The sequence below is a fragment of the Trachypithecus francoisi genome, unplaced genomic scaffold (genome assembly GCF_009764315.1).
Source record: "Trachypithecus francoisi isolate TF-2019V2 unplaced genomic scaffold, Tfra_2.0 Lachesis_group8, whole genome shotgun sequence".
Taxonomy (NCBI): Eukaryota; Metazoa; Chordata; class Mammalia; order Primates; family Cercopithecidae; genus Trachypithecus; species Trachypithecus francoisi.
In genome coordinates, this window is record NW_022681473.1 from 106,773,147 (window position 1) to 106,790,741 (window position 17,595).

The 17,595-nt window shown below is 42.6% G+C and overlaps 1 protein-coding gene across 8 annotated transcripts in view; it reads left to right on the forward strand.

Moving 5' to 3' along the window:
- Positions 1-17,595, forward strand: part of KMT2A (lysine methyltransferase 2A) — a 94,857-nt gene that overhangs the window by 19,544 nt on the left and 57,718 nt on the right. For all 8 annotated transcript variants that reach the window (XM_033207326.1, XM_033207325.1, XM_033207328.1 and 5 more), the window contains one exon: positions 16,417-16,486. In XM_033207326.1, coding sequence (XP_033063217.1) covers positions 16,417-16,486 — 70 coding nt within the window. The remainder of the gene's footprint in view (positions 1-16,416; positions 16,487-17,595) is intronic.

The window sequence follows — 17,595 nt, forward strand, 5'->3', positions numbered from 1 at the left end:
GAATAAACTTTACAGTTAATGCCTTCTCTACATTTGAGAACCAATGGTAGCAGTTTGTGTTCATTGCATTCACTTTGACCATACCATACTAGAATTAACAAGGTCCTGATATTTCATTTGTCTTATATCTTGGCCCTAGTGTGGCTACCCCTTTTGAGCCTAATCAGTTTTTACCAATCCTCCAATCCTTGCATCTGATTTTCTTCCCACCTCTCCATCCCTTATTATTTTTTTTTCTTTTTTTTTTTGAGACAGGGTCTCGCTCTGTTATCCAGGCTGGAGTTCAGTGGTGCAGTCATGGCTCACTGCAACCTTGACCTCCTGGGCTCTGGTGATCTTCCCATCTCAGCCTTCCGAGTAGTTGAGACTATAGGCACAAGCCACCATACCCAGCTAATTTTTGTATTTTTTGTAGAGATGGGGTTTCACATTGTTGCCCAGGCTGGTCTTGAACTGCTGACTCAAGCAAGCTGCCTGCCTCACCCTCCCAAAGTGCTGGGATTATAGGCATGAGCCAGTGTGCCCAGCCCTGGCTACATTTTTAATACATTTTTAATTATTTTGTAGATATGTCATCTCCCTGTGTTGCCAGGCTGATCTCAAACTCCTGGAATATCCCACTGCCTCAGGCTCCCAAAGTGCTAGGATTATAGATGTGAGCCACTGCACCTGGCCTCTCCCTATTACTGTTAATCAGCCATTGCTCATTACCTTCATGATCTATTTCCTTCAGAGCTGCATTCTTTAAAACTTTTAGAGCCATGCATGGTGGCTAATGCCTGTAATCCTAGCACTTTGGGAGGATTGCTTGAGCTCAGGAGTTTCAGACCAGCCTGCGCAATATAGTGAGACCTCGTCTCTACTAAAAATAAAAAAAAATGAACCTTTTTTTTTGAGACAGAGTCTTGCACTGTCCCCTGGGCTGGAGTACAATGACGTGACCTCGGTTCACTGCAATCTCCGCCTCCCGGGCTTAAGCGACTCTCTTGCCTCAGCCTCCCAAGTAGCTGGGATTACAAGCACCCACCACCATGCTCAGTTAATTTTTTGTGTTTTTAGTAGAGACGGGGTTTCACTATGTTGGCCAGGCTGGTCTCAATCTCCTGACCTCACGATCCGCCCGCCTTGGCCTCCTAGAGTGCTGGGATTACAGATATGAGCCACCGTGCCCGGCATGCCTGTATGTTTTTAAGTATATAGGTATTCCTCAGAGCTCTGCCATCTACCCTCCTTTTCTCTCAGTACTATATTCTTTCCCTGGGTGATTGAATTCATACACAGTTTCAGCATTCATATATTCATTAGTCAGATGTGTCTTCTTCAGATCATTATACCCTTTAGACAACGTGGATAAACATTTCAAATTCAGACGTCTAAAATGATCTCTCTTCCCACTCCTTTAAACCTGTCTCCTTTCTGTGTTCCCAGTCTTGGTAAATACCACCATAAACCTAATCAACCTAAGCCAGACATCCACAAGTGTTTTATTGATTCTTTGCACTCCCTTAAACCTTTATATCAAAGTCTTGTCCATTTTGCTTCCTATTGTCTATAGGATCTGTCCTTTTCCCCTCAATCCCTGTGGCCACTACCGTCATTTTATAACTGTTCTTCCTGCCTCTACTTCTCCACTGCTGTCATAGCTTTTGGCAGCAAAAATCCAAATTTAATCATGCTTCTCTCCTACCTGAGTCACTAATAGGCTATAGCCTTCAGGATGAGGTCTACACTTCCTCAAAGATAAACTTCAAACTACTGAAGGCATATAAGACCTTTCATGATACACCTCCTGCCTTTTATTTTTATTTTATTTATTATTTTTTTTTGAGACAGTCTCGCTGTGTCACCCAGGCTGGAGTTCAGTGGCACGATCTTGGCTCACTGCAGCCTCTGCCTCCTGGGTTCAAGTGATTCTCTGCCTCGGCCTCCTGAGTGGCTGGGACTACAGGCGCCCACCACCATGCCCAACTAATTTTTTTTTGTATTTTTTTAGTAGAGACGGGGTTTCACCATGTTGGCCAGGCTGGTCTCAAACTCCTAACCTCATGATCCGCCCACCTTGGCCTCCCAAAGTGCTGGGATGACAGGCGTGAGCACCACGCCTGGTCGCCTTTTTTCCCCCTCAGTATCTTCTGCCCCTTTCCCATATCAGCTAAGGCCTCAGTCATATGGAACTGTTTGTAATTTCACTCCATACCACATTCTTTTGTGCCTCTGTGCCTTTGTATGTGTTATTCTCTTCTGCTTGCAGTACACTCCTCCCCCACCCCCCACCAGCTTTATCATCCTTCGAAAGATTAAGTTTTCATCCTCTCTGCAATGGCTTTCCCGATCCTTTCTCCCTGACTGGGTTAATTGTCTTTCTGCTGTGCTCCTCTAGCAGTGTCTTCCTCTAGCATAGCAGGCAACATACTCTATTTCATTAATTTACTCATCTGTTTTTAAGACTAGCAGGTCCTTAAAGATAGAAGCTGTCCTTTATCTCTGTTTTCATACCGTAGCCTAGTAATGGCCGATACATATTTTAATGAGTGAGTGAATGAATGAATTGGTACAGTCTGTCCTCCCAACCTGAGGGCATTCTCCCTATGCATTTTTTTTAGATGCTTTAAAATTTATTTTGTTTTGTTTTATTTTTGAGATAGGGTCTCACTCTGTCACCTAGCCTGGAGTGCAGTGTCTCAATCACAGTTCACTGCAACCTGTATCTTCTGGACTTAAGTAATTCTCCTACCATAACCTCCCAAGTAGCTGGGACTACAGGCATCCACCACCACACCCAGTTAATTTTTTCTATTTTTTGTAGAGAGAGGGTTTCACTATGTTGGTCTAGAACTAGGCTGGTCTAGAACTCCCGGGCTCAAGCCATCCTCCCTCCTCCACCTCCCATTGTTATGATTTCAGGTGTGAGCCACCTCGTCCTTTCCCTATGCATTCTTTTTTTTTTTTTTTTTTTTTTTTTTTTGAGACGGAGTCTTGCTCTGTCGCCCGGGCTGGAGTGCAGTGGCCGGATCTCAGCTCACTGCAAGCTCCGCCTCCCAGGTTTACGCCATTCTCCTGCCTCAGCCTCCCGAGTAGCTGGGACTACAGGTGCCAGCCACCTCGCCCGGCTAGCTTTTTGTATTTTTTTTTATTAGAGACAGGGTTTCACCGTGTTAGCCAGGGTGGTCTCAAACTCCTGACCTCGTGATCCGCCCGTCTCGGCCTCCCAAAGTGCTGGGATTACAGGCTTGAGCCACCGCGCCCGGCCTCCCTATGCATTCTTAAAAGTAAGAATCATATTATGTAATTCTTTGAAGTCCTTCAGTAATTTCTACTATAGTACTATTACCACAGTAGGTATTTAATGTTTTTAAAATGAGTTTATTGAATTTCTTTTATTTTCATTTTACAAACATTTATTGGGTGCCAAATTTGTGCTAGATATTAGCAATACAAAAATGGATAGGGAAACTGTTTCTATCCTCAGAGTACACACTCTAAAGAAGACAAATGTGTGAACACATTTTTAAAAATTCCTTCTGCTAATACGAGTAATTATGTGAGCATGTCTTTAAAGTGCGACATTAAGACCTTGGTATTTTAAAGCTCGTGGCAGTAGCCACAAGGGGAAAATGTGCCAGCTGAAGTTATAGCTACCTGGAATAAATTCCCAAAGGGGAAGTGATATTCTTTTTAAACTTGTCGCTGCCAAGATGCACAATTTGCCTCCTGGATATTTCTTCAACTTTAGTTGTTTAGTTATAATTTTGTTAGTTCTCCTGTGGGCTCCTTGTTTGATTGAATGATATATAATGATACCAAAAACTGGAAGCCTTCAAAACAAAGTATTTCAAAAAACAAGTGCATCAGGAGTGATTTTGATACTGTCTATGGTGTTGATGTTAGTTTCAATTGATTCATTGAAATTAATTTTGCAATTGAAGGAATTTGATTTTTCAAACTCTTTTTTTCTTTTTTTTTTCTTTGAGACAGAGTCTTGCTCTGTTACCTAGGCTGGAGTGCAGTGCACGATCTCAGCTCACTGCAGCCTCTGCCCCCTGGGTTCAAGTGATTCTTGTGCATCAGCCACCTAAGAAGCTGGGATTAAAGGCATGCACCACTACACCCACCAAATTTTTTATTTCAGTAGAGACAGGGTTTCACCATGTTGGCCAGGCTGATCCTGAACTCTGGCCTCAAGTGATCCATCCACCTCAGCCTCCCAAAGTGCTGGGATTACAGGTGTAAGCCACAATGCTAGGCCCTGATTTTTCATAAGACTAAAAATTTTGGAGACAGAAGAATGCTAAGATACAGCTGCTAAAGGGCATGTTTGAGATGCCTACCACTTAATTAAGTGCTGTGAAGTACCTGGGAGTCTCTTGCTAGAAAAGGAAGGTGAGGATATGAGCAAAGTCATCCTAGGCTATATTCATCTGAGGCCAGGAGTACTGGAGCTTATTCAATAGAAGAATTCTCGGCCGGGCGCGGTGGCTCAAGCCTGTAATCCCAGCACTTTGGGAGGCCGAGATGGGCGGATCACGAGGTCAGGAGATTGAGGCCATCCTGGCTAACCCGGTGAAACCCCGTCTCTACTAAAAAATACAAAAAAACTAGCCGGGCGAGGTGGCGGGCGCCTGTAGTCCCAGCTACTGGGGAGGCTGAGGCAGGAGAACGGCGTTAACCCGGGAGACAGAGCTTGCAGTGAGCCAAGATCCAGCCACTGCACTCCAGCCTGGGCGACAGAGCGAGACTCCGTCTCAAAAAAAAAAAAAAAAAAAAAGAATTCTCAAAGTAGCCCTGGAGCCTCCATCTTAGCCTGGTAGGTAAAGAACTCTAGGCGGGTGATTTTTGCTCTGACTATGGTATATTGAAAATAATTTTTTTTTTTTTTTTTTTGGAGATGGAGTCGCTCCATTGCCCAGGCTGGAGTACAGTGGCATGAGTTACTGGCTTACTGCAACCTCTCCCTGACCCCCTACAACCCCCTGCCCTGGGTTCAAGCATTCTACCTCAGCTTCCTGAGTAGCTGGGATTACAGGCAGGCACTACCATGCCTGGCTAATTTTTGTATTTTTAGTAGAGACAGGGTTTCACCATGTCTCTGGTCATGCCAGGATGGTCTCAAACTCCTGACCTCAAGTGATCTGCCTGCCTTGGCCTCCCAAAGTGCTGGGATTACAGGCGTGAGCTACCTACCGCACCTGGCCCAACTGGGAAGAATTTAAGGGAGGAACTAAAAGCTATGCATTTTAGTTGGGGGTAGGGAAGAAAACATTGCAGTTTATCAGTTGAAATTTTATCAGATCAGTGGTATTACTAGAAACTGTGTCACATCTAATTACTACAAATAATTTAGGTCTTGATTGCCTAAACACTAATTCCCAGCTCTGGAGTGCCTAGTTATGATACTAAGGAATGGAGATATACATTGCCATCCTTTGAAAGAATTTTGAAATTTGAATATTTCTCCATGAACCATATATTAATATAGGAGGAAGAATGAGCTAACTTTTTTTTTTTTTGCGATAGGGACCTGCTCTGTCACCCAGGCTGGAGTGCAATGGCATGATCTCAGCCCACTTCAACCTCTGCCCCCGAGGCTCAAGGATCCTCCTATCTCAGCCTCCCTAGTAGCTGGACCACAGGCGTGCACCACCACACCCAGCTATTTTTTTGTATTTTTAGTGGAGATGGGGGTCTCACCATGTTGCCCAGCCTCGTCTCGAACTCCCTGAGCTCACGCAATCCACCTGCCTTGGCCTCACAAAATTCTGGGTTTATAGTCATGAGACACTACACCCAGCCTTCAAGATGTAAGCAAAATTTTTTATTCCAGAATATGAATTACATACTATTTTATCCTTCAGTAACATTGTTTTTTTAGAGACGGGATCTGGCTATGTTGCTCAGGCTGGAGTGCGGTGGATTCACAGGTGCAATAATAGGGCACCACAGCCTTGAACTCCTTGTCTCCAGTGATCCTTCTGTTTCAGCCTCCCAAATACTTGGGACTACAGGCGCATACCACCATACCCAGCTATTCTTTAGTGACATTTTAATGCGACTGAATTTTAAAAGGAAGACTGAAATTGCACACTGCCTGTCTGCCTTAGATACTTCTTGGGAGCAGGAATCATGTCTTATTCAATGTTGTATCTGGAACATATAGCCCTAGGGCAAGTGTATAAATGTTTTTTGAATGAACAAATGAATTAAATATTGCTTTGTTTGAAAAGTTGTCTTAGTAGTACATAATTTCTTGAAACACAGAATTTCATGTATTTTAAAAATATAGCTTATATTTTATACACAAACATTATGTGTAATACTTATTTGGGGTTCACTTAGGTTCTCTTGTGAGAGAAATATTCCTATTGCTTCGTCACTCACAAAAATAACTGGCCACTAAAGAACTGGCCGGGCGCGGTGGCTCAAGCCTGTAATCCCAGCACTTTAGGAGGCTGAGATGGGTGGATCACGAGGTCAGGAGATCGAGACCATCCTGGCTAACACGGTGAAACCCCATCTCTACTAAAAAAAAATACAAAAAAACTAGCCGGGCAAGGTGGCGGGCGCCTGTAGTCCCAGCCACTCGGGAGGCTGAGGCAGGAGAATGGTGTAAACCTAGGAGGCGGAGCTTGCAGTGAGCTGAGATCCGGCCACTGCACTCCAGCCCGGGCGACAGAGCGAGACTCCGTCTCAAAAAAAAAAAAAGAATTAAAATTTTGTCACTAAAATAAATTTCTGAATATTAAGATATTTATGAGTAAGCTGAATCTAGTGGTAAAGGTATGCTTGGAAGCTCTCAAAAACTGGTTACCCTAGAGTGGAGATGCAGGGGTCAGAAAGAAATTCTACATGTTTATTATTTCTACAATTGATTTGACTTAGGAAGTGACATTACACAGTGTAATTTGCTGTCTTAATCACTGGAAACTAAATATGATTTAATAGTATTTTACAGTGCTCTACTTGGCAAGGGTAGTTTTCTGTCTTTGCTGGTAAGAAGATGAAATCTTGGTGATCTAGTCTCCAAGGACATCAGTGTCAGCAAGGTTTAGGTTCTGTGGCTACACTGTCTTGGAATGCTGCGCTTATCAGAGTAGGCCATGTTGAAAGGAAAAGTATGTGTGATGAATGGTTACCTGGACCCAGTTCCCAGGAATCCTTAGTCATATATAGCATGATGTCTCCTGTACCCTCTCTCTTCAGGGCTTTCCAGGCTTATGATGCCACGATGCCAAATGTGGATTTAACTGCAGCTTCTTTTGTCTTTTTTATACACATATTACCTTAGTCTTTTGATTTCTAGGTAAGTTTAAATCCTTGGGAAGCCAACACTCTTGCCTTGTTTCCAACCTCCAGGGACCCCATGTGCTTAAGATGGGTGATGGAGCAAGCTGTTGATAGTGCAGTGTGTGCTACAAGGAGGACATTTTTGCAGCACCCTCTTTATTTATTTATTTATTTATTTATTTATTTTTGAGACGGAGTTTCGCTTTGTCACTCAGGCTGGAGTGCAGTGGCATGAGCTCTTGGCTCGCTGCAACCTGTGCCTCCCAGGTTCAAGTAATTCTCGTGCCTCAGCCTCCCAAGTAGTTGGGACTACAGGCACGTGCCACAACACCTGGATAATTTTTTATTTTTTGTAGAGACAGAGTTTCGGAGTTTCACCGTGCTGGCCAGGCTGATCTCGAACTCCTGGCCTCAGGTGACCCGCCCACCTCTACCTTCCAAAGTGCTGGGATTACAGGTGTAAACCACCGTGCCTAGCTGCAGCACCTTCTTGTAGCCTTCTTTCCCAGTGCTTTCTCAACTTGGCTTTACTTAGTTTTTTTGTTTGGTTTGGTTTGGTTTGGTTTTTTAGGGCTCTTACATAGGCTTGGAAGTTCAAAGTTAAAAGACTGGAGCTCTTTAACATAACAATGAGGGCTTTTGGTTTTGACTAAGCTGTCTGGATTATTTAAACAATGGTTACTTATGTTTTAAAGCGTGCTTCACGAAATCAGTATTTCAAGTGCAAAGAAAGTTCTTGGGTAAAAGTATAGTTCATTTTGACTACTTATTTTTATTTATTTTTTGAGACGGAGTTTCGCTTTGTCACTCAGGCTGGAGTGCAGTGGCATGAGCTCTTGGCTCGCTGCAACCTGTGCCTCCCAGGTTCAAGTAATTCTCGTGCCTCAGCCTCCCAAGTAGTTGGGACTACAGGCACGTGCCACAACACCTGGATAATTTTTTATTTTTTGTAGAGACAGAGTTTCGGAGTTTCACCGTGCTGGCCAGGCTGATCTCGAACTCCTGGCCTCAGGTGACCCGCCCACCTCTACCTTCCAAAGTGCTGGGATTACAGGTGTAAACCACCGTGCCTAGCTGCAGCACCTTCTTGTAGCCTTCTTTCCCAGTGCTTTCTCAACTTGGCTTTACTTAGTTTTTTTGTTTGGTTTGGTTTGGTTTGGTTTTTTAGGGCTCTTACATAGGCTTGGAAGTTCAAAGTTAAAAGACTGGAGCTCTTTAACATAACAATGAGGGCTTTTGGTTTTGACTAAGCTGTCTGGATTATTTAAACAATGGTTACTTATGTTTTAAAGCGTGCTTCACGAAATCAGTATTTCAAGTGCAAAGAAAGTTCTTGGGTAAAAGTATAGTTCATTTTGACTACTTATTTTTATTTATTTATTTTTTGAGACGGCAACTCCCTCTGTCGCTCAGGCTGGAGTGCAGTGGCGCGATCTCGGCTCACTGCAAGCTCCGCCTCCCGGGTTCACGCCATTTTCCTGCCTCAGCCTCCTGAGTAGCTGGGACTACGGGCGCCCGCCATCACGCCTGGCTAATTTTTTTGTATTTTTTAGTAGAGACAGGGTTTCGTGGTGTTAGCCAGGATGTTCTTGATCTCCTAACCCCGTGATCCTCCCGCCTCGGCCTCCCAAAGTGCTGGGATTACAGGCGTGAGCCACGGCGCCCGGCCTGACCTCTTATTTTTTTATTTCCTTATTCCAGCTACAAGACCAGAAGGAAAACGAATTAATGCTTCCTGTCATTTTGGAAAGTACTTAGAAACTTTAAATATTGACAGTTAAACTGCCTGACAGCTCAGTGGAACTCTTGTTTTGAAACACATTGCAGGCCGGGCGCGGTGGCTCAAGCCTGTAATCCCAGCACTTTGGGAGGCCGAGACGGGCAGATCACGAGGTCAGGAGATCGAGACCATCCTGGCTAACACTGTGAAACCCCGTCTCTACTAAAAAAATACAAAAAACTAGCCGGGCGAGGTGGCGGGCGCCTGTAGTCCCAGCTACTCGGGAGGCTGAGGCAGGAGAATGGCGTGAACCCGGGAGGCGGAGCTTGCAGTGAGCTGAGATCCGGCCACTGCACTCCAGCCCGGGCGACAGAGCGAGACTCCGTCTCAAAAAAAAAAAAAAAGAAACACATTGCAGTTAGGATTATATAGTTACATTTTGTTAAAGTTTGAAATATATAAAAATGACTCATTAGGTTGTTAATAATGAACCTAGCAGTGTGTATCTCTTACATTTATCTTTATTTCTTTTCTTTTTTTTTTTTTTTTGAGACGGAGTCTCGCTCTGTCGCCCAGGCTGGAGTGCAGTGGCCGGATTTCAGCTCACTGCAAGCTCCGCCTCCCGGGTTCACGCCATTCTCCTGCCTCAGCCTCCGGAGCAGCTGGGAGTACAGGCGCCCGCCACCGCGCCCGGCTAGTTTTTTTTTTTTTTTTTTTTTGTATTTTTAGTAGAGACGGGGTTTCACCGTGTTCGCCAGGATGGTCTCGATCTCCTGACCTCGTGATCCGCCCATCTCGGCCTCCCAAAGTGCTGGGATTACAGGCTTGAGCCACCGTGCCCGGCCTTCTTTTTTTTTTTTTAAATAAAGATGGAGTCTTGCTATGTTGCCCAGGCTGGTCTTGAACTCCTGGGGTCAAGCACTCCTCCTACCTTGTCCTCCCAAAGTGCTGGGATTACAGGCATGAGCCACTGAACCCAGCCCATTTCTTTTAAAGATTAATAACTTTTTATTACCTGTTGAATACTTTACCTGTTGATTATTACATGTATAGTTGCTTGAGCTGTCAGTCATTGTAGCATTTGGAGCATAAAATACATGTATTTAGCAATGTAGTCGTCCCCTAGTAAGTGTTGGAAAATCCCCAGATGCCTTTGTGAAATGCATAGATTAGCAGGTTGTTCCATGAGTATAATTCAGGAAAAGAATGAATTAATCAGAAATTTGAAGGATCTGAAAATGGCCATCATATGACTTTTACAGTAGCTAAAAGAATAGCATATTTTGTGGGCCGGGCGCGGTGGCTCAAGCCTGTAATCCCAGCACTTTGGGAGGCCGAGACGGGCGGATCACGAGGTCAGGAGATCGAGACCATCCTGGCGAACACGGTGAAACCCCGTCTCTACTAAAAAAATACAAAAAACTAGCCGGGCGAGGTAGCGGGCGCCTGTAGTCCCAGCTACTCGGGAGGCTGAGGCAGGAGAATGGCGGGAACCCGGGAGGTGGAGCTTGCAGTGAGCTGAGATCCGGCCACTGCACTCCAGCCGGGGCGACAGAGCCAGACTCTGTCTCAAAAAAAAAAAAAAAAAAAAGAATAGCATATTTTGTACTATAGACAACTTACTCAATTCCTTTAAATATTTACTGTTTTATATTGTACCTATTATGGTAGGAAGACTATTGTACAGCCAATTTAGACACTTAGGTTCTTTGTAGCTAACTGTGTGATCTTGGGCCTCTTAGAGCTTCATTTTCTTCAAACACAGCAAGAACCACTATGTGAGGGGACTTCAAAAAAAACTCATGGAAAATACATATTATGAAAAAACTGCAGAATTTCAAAATTTTTTTATGTACCAAAATAAACTTGCACTAACTTGTCATAACATGTCTGAACAAGATGCAGTTTGAGGCACTAAGAAGGATAAGACATCAGTTTGAAACGAGCCCCTATCAGAGCAGCATAAGTTGTACTAAAATTGAAGCAAAAACAAACGTAAAATTTATGGTGAAGCTGAGTGAAAGAATGGTGAAATCACTGACGCTTTACGTAAAGTTTATGGGGACCGTGCCCCAAATAAATAATTGGATAGCATTTTAAGAAGGGACAAGATGATGTTGAAGATGAAGCCTGTAGCAGACTGTCCAGTTTGCAAGGAAAAAATTCATCTTGTTCCATGCAGTAATTGAAGAGGAATGTTGATTAACAGCACAAATAATAGCCAGCACCATAGACATCTCAATTGGTTCAGCTTACACAGTTCTGACTGAAAAACTGAAGTTGGCTGGGCGTGGTGGCTCACGCCTGTTATCCCAGCACTTTCAGAGGCCAAAGTGGGTGGATCACCTGAGGTGAGGAGTTCGAGAACAGCCTGGCCAACATAACAAAACCCCGTCTCCACTAAAAATACAAAAATAGCCAGGTGTGGTGGTGCATGCCTGTAGTCCCAGCTACTTGGGAGGTTGAGGCAGGAGAATCACTTGAACCCAGGAGGTGGAGGTTGCAGTAAGCCAAGATTGTACCATTGCACTCCAGCCTGGGTGACAAGAGCGAAACTCTGTCTCAAAAAAAAAAAAAACACTAAACTAAACTAAAGTTGAGCAGCTTTCTATCAAATGGGTACCAAAACCATTGCACCCAAATCAGCTGCAGACAAGTGTAGAGCATTCAGTGGAAATTTTAAACAAGTGGGAGCGGCGGGGCGCGGTGGCTCAAGCCTGTAATCCCAGCACCGTCTCAAAAAAAAAAAAAAAAAAAAAAGAGCAAAGGTCAAGGCAACAGTTTTTTCAGGATGCTCAGGGCATTTTGCTTGTTGACTTTCTGGAGGACCAAAGAATGACAGCATCAGCTTATTTGAAAGTGTTTTTGGGCCGGGCGCGGTGGCTCAAGCCTGTAATCCCAGCACTTTCGGAGGCCGAGACGGGCAGATCACGAGGTCAGGAGATCGAGACCATCCTGGCTAACACGGTGAAACCCCGTCTCTACTAAAAAATACAAAAAACTAGCCGGGCGAGGTGGCGGGCGCCTGTAGTCCCAGCTACTTGGGAGGCTGAGGCAGGAGAATGGCGGGAACCCGGAGGCGGAGCTTGCAGTGAGCTGAGATCCGGCCACTGCACTCCAGCCCGGGCAACAGAGCGAGACTCCGTCTCAAAAAAAAAAAAAAAAAAGAAAGTGTTTTTGAGAAAGTTAACCAAAGCTTTAGTAAAAAAATACCCAGGAAAACTTCACCAGAGAGTCCTGCTCCATCATGATAATGTTCCTGCTCATTCCTCTCATCAAACAAGGGCAATTTTGTGAGAATTTTGATAAGAAGTCATTCAGTATCATTAAATATGCTGATTTGGCTCCTTGGCCTGTCTTGTTTCCCAATCTTAAAAATCTATGAAGGAAGCAGAGCATCTAGGCTGAGGCAGGAGAATCGCTTGAACCCATGAGATGGAGGTTGCAGTGAGCCAAGACTGTGCCACTGCACTACAGCTGAGTGACAGAGTGAGACTCCATCTTAAAAAGAAAAAAAAAAAAAAAAAACTATGAAGGGCACCCATTTTTCTTCAGTTAATAATGTAAAAGAAACTGCATTAAAAGGTTTCAATTCCCATGACCCCCAGTTCATGGGAATGGGCTAAATGGCTGGTATCATGGCTTACAAAAGTGTCTTGACCTTGGAGATTATGTTGAGAAATAAAATTTATATTTTTAATTTTTATCTTTTAATTCCATTTTTCCATGAACTTTTTGAAGACCCCTTATATGTATGTTGCCTATAGCTTTCCAAGTGATTTCACATAAATTATTTATTCCTTACAATGCTCAAATAAAAAATGAAATTGAGGGATAGATACAGTAAGTGAGTTGTCTAAGATTACATAGTCTGAGAGAACCAGACTGAGACCCTAAACCAACCCTTCTCTCCTCACATCGAGCAGTGTCCTTACTGGCATCATGTATGAGAAGATTGGATTGGCTGTCTACATCTACATGTATATAATATCTACAATTACATTCTATGATTTTTTTTGTTTCTGTTTTGTTTTTTATAGCATCTGAAGTGATTTGCCATTGCCTATTTTATTTGCTTTTTCCTCAAAATGTACTTTAGGGTTGCTATTTTTAATGTCTTTTTTTTCCTGCCCGAAAGTACATTTTAAAAGTTAACAGTATGGAATTTCATTATTGTGATAAGATGTTCTATTAATTGTGCTGTTAGGAGTTTTGGCTTGTTTTGTTTTGTTTTGTTTGGTAACATTGTAGCCTATAGTGTAAACCCTGAAAATGATTCCAGAAATTTATTTGGGGTTAAGATTCACATGTCTTAGGTTAGTTATATACTAACTTATTTCAAGATGAAAAGAGAGAGATAATTTTTTTATTTTAAAATTATTTTTAGTTTTTTTTAGATTGGGAGGCCAATGTGGGAGGATCACTTGGGCCCAGAAGTTTGAGACCAGCCTGGGGAACATAGCGAGACCCCGTCTCTGTAAAAGATTTTAAAATTAGCTAGGTGCTGGTACATGCCTGTAGTCCCAGCTGCCCAGGAGGCTAAGGCAGGAGCATTGCTAGAGCCCAGGAGTTTGAGGCTGTGGTGAGCCGTGATCACACCACTGCAGTCCAGCCTAAGTGACAGAGTGAGCACTGGCTAATTTTAAAATTTTCTGTAAAGACTCACTATGTTGGGTCTCACTATGTTGCCCAGGTTAGTCTTGAACTCCTGGCCTCAAACAGTCCTTCCAATCTTGGCCTCTCAAGGCGCTGGGATTAAGGTGTGAGCTACTGTGCTGGTCAGGAGAAAATTGTTTTATTCACAAATAATGTTCACAGTAATAATTTACTTTAAACTTTCTTAAAGTAAAAAGAACCGGCTGGGCACAGTGGCTCACACCTGTAATCCCAACACTTTGGGAGGCCGAGGTGGGTGGATCACTTGAGGCCAGGAGTTCAAGACCAGCCTGGCCAACATTGCAAAAGCCCCATCTCTACTAAAACTACGAAATTAGCCAGGTGTGGTAGCACATGCCTGTAACTCCAGCCACTTGGGAGGCTGAGGCATGAGAATCTCTTGAACCCGGGAGGCAGAGGCTGCAGCAAGCTCTGAGGTGGTGCCATTGCACTCCAGCTTGGGTGACAGAGCAAGACTCTGTCTCAAAAAAACAAAAAACAAACAAAAAAACAACAGAAAAAGAACTTACATGTAAGAATTTAAATTAGTGATGAAAGATGAAACTGTAAAAAGTACTCCAGTAAGCCAGGCATGGTGGTGCATGTATGTAGTCCCAGCTACTCAGGAGGCTGAGGCAGGAGTATCACTTGAGACCAGGAATTAAAGACCTGCCCGAGCAAAATAGGTAATTTTTTTAAAAAAGTACTCTAGTCTGTATTCCTTAAATTTAGGTTTCATACATTCTTAGAATTATAATACTTTTTCATGGCTGGGCATAGTGGTGCATGCCTGTAATCACAGCTGTTTGGGAGGGTGAGGCGGGCAGATTACTTGAGGTCAGGAGTTTGAGACCAACCTGGCCAACATGGTAAAACCTTATCTCTAATAAAAATACAAAAATTAGTTGGACATGGTGGCAAGGGCCTGTAGTCTTAGCTACTCAGGAGGCTGAGGCAAGAGAATCGCTTGAACCCAGGAGGCGGAGGTTGCAGTGAACTGAGATCACGCCACTGCACTCCAGCCTGGGTGACAGAGCAAGACTCAAAAAAAAAACAAAATTATAATGCTTTTTCAGATGTCTTTGAAGAGGAGAATTTCAGCCTTGTATTAGATAGTCCAATATGTTAATCTTAGCAATCTCAGAGCAAAAAGCCTTTTTAGATGCCAATAAGACTTGTCTCTCAGTTGCCTAGTATGCAAAGACTGGGCCTTAAATGTTTTGCTCCTCTGAAGCGTTTAAATTTAAGAGATGAACCTGCTAATTTGTCCTAAAAGTTACATATGTCTTTTAATATAGTCATGGCTGAAAAATGGCTAAGATGGTTAGCACCTGACTCTAGTTTTAAATTAACTGAGAAAATAATCCTTCAGAAAATTCATTGATGTTGTCCACATACCTGTGATCTTACCTCTTGAGAGGAAAATGTCAGTGCTTTTATCATTGGAACTCAGTTTGGGACTTACCACTATAAATTGGAGGTTCCAGAATGTCTGTTCTTCATTCCTTATTTTGTTCTTGTTTTATATGGATTTTGTTTCCGGAATCTGAAATTCTATCATTGTGTCTCTCTCTGGAAAGAACTCAATCTCTGAATCATTGACTTTCTATTAATCAGTTTGTTTAAATAGACCATCTTTCTTGATAACTTGTGCAAAATAGGTTAAACAAATCCTTTTTTTTTTTTTTTTTTAATAGAGCAGGTTAAAAATTAGAGGTGGCCGGGCGCGGTGGCTCAAGCCTGTAATCCCAGCACTTTGGGAGGCCGAGACGGGCGGATCACGAGGTCAGGAGATCGAGACCATCCTGGCTAACACGGTGAAACCCCTTCTCTACTAAAAATACAAAAACTAGCTGGGCGAGGTGGCGGGCGCCTGTAGTCCCAGCTCCTCGGGAGGCTGAGGTAGGTGAATGGCGTAAACCCGGGAGGCGGAGCTTGCAGTGAGCTGAGATCTGGCCACTGCACTCCAGTCCGGGTGATAGAGCGAGACTCCGCCTCAAAAAAAAAAAAAAAAAAAAAAAATTAGAGGTAAGCAGAAGCTTTTGCTTTTTGTCTTTTCCAACTATAACTGAAAATAGGATGTTTCCCTAAGTTTTAGTAAAGGATTTCATCCTATATGTGGTCAATTCATGATCCCTTTCACAAACACTGCTGCCCACCATTAAGTCTCTTATCACAGGCATTTTTAAAATTATACCATAAAATGCATGTTGAGACTCTCTGGATCTCAAATGTACAGAAATCACATCTAAATGTCAATTCCTGAGTTAAGGAACTGACAATTATGGCACTTTCAGTCTCTATTAATATTTAGAAGGCAAGAGATTATTATATTGTTTATGTTACTCCTTATGTGTCTATAGACTTAAATACTTGTTGAAAAGCATTTGTTGTATTGGGGCTGTATGTTTCTGCCATTATACTTATTTGCTTACCTGATTTAAAGTTGTCCTTTAATTGTTTTGGGCTGTATCTATAGTTTGAAATTTAGGACTATCCTCTGTGTACTATGCACCAAAGATGACATTTCAATGCATTGTTCAGTTACTACACAGCTCCTATTTGTCTATAATAAAGCTGTATGACTGGGTCCATTTATTTCTATATTAGTTATTTTATAGTATCCATTTGAATGATGATAATTAATATAAAAAGGCAAATTTTCCAAATTCATTTGTGCCTCCTCCGGGCATTTCTTTGGGATGTGTTTGTATGCACGTTTTTGCTTCTGATTTTAAAATAATTTTCCTTTGTTGTAGGATGAGCAATTCTTAGGTTTTGGCTCAGATGAAGAAGTCAGAGTGCGAAGTCCCACAAGGTCTCCTTCAGGTACGGCCAATTAAGTGCATGGTGCCTTTAAGTTTTGTTTGTTAGGCGATTGTGGCTTCCCCTTGCCTTCTTTGCATGTAAAGGATGCTCTACCATACTGGGGTTAGGAAATGGCTTATGAGCTAGACTTCTTTATGGGACTCTTCTCTGTCAGGCCACATTGGGCTTATTCTTTCTCTCTGGGAACAACTTGGGACATGGGAAGTAGGTTTCTACAGAATTACTGGGAAATCTGGTAGGCAAACTGAAGGTAACCTACTAAAAGCATCCTCAGATTTACACATTTTGTGTTATGTGGTAGTGTATATGTCTTTGGGAATAATTTGGCCATTGTTTTTTTCAGATTAAATTTGGTCTACTGTTGTCAAAGAACCAAAAACAAAATATTGGCATTATGTGAAACATTTTTACCTGATTCTTGAAAGGCTGTATTAAAATAAAAAAATGGAAAATTAGCAATATTTGTCATCATTCTCACCAACAAAATATCTAGAATATCTTGAAATTCTAGACCTACAAGCAGTTTCCTAAGAGAAGACCCTCAATGGGAATAACATTTAATGGCTTGCAGAATTCAGTTCTATATAGGAGAAAGCTATGCATCTTTTGATGAAAATGCATTCCCTATCTGTGCTGCCATTCTAACTTTATATATGGTTTTCTTTTGATTTTATGTGGATAGACACTCCAGCTAAATATGATATTGTTAGCTGTTTCTGCTTTTTGACATTGACTTAGCTTGTGATATGTGCTAGCATTAGGGTCTCACTTAAGAGTCATATATTATCATGTAATTCAAACATCCAAGTTGACAGTTTTCTTAAATAGGGGTGGTATTGTCATTCTAGTTGGGGCAGTAGTGTCCCAGTATCTGTGCTGTTCAGACAGTAGCAGTGTTCTCTTTAACATGTGATGAAGTCTTAAAACTTCATATAGGAAAGGAATTTGAGAGATCATCAGGGCTTTTTTTGGTTTATAGATGACAAAATGAGGTCCATAAAATATATGAGTAATGATTTATAACCAGTTTGAGAGTTCTTTGGATATGTTGTGGATCAGGGAAGTTAGCAGCAGTGCTGGGACTCTTCTCTGTTCTGCTGCTTCTACTT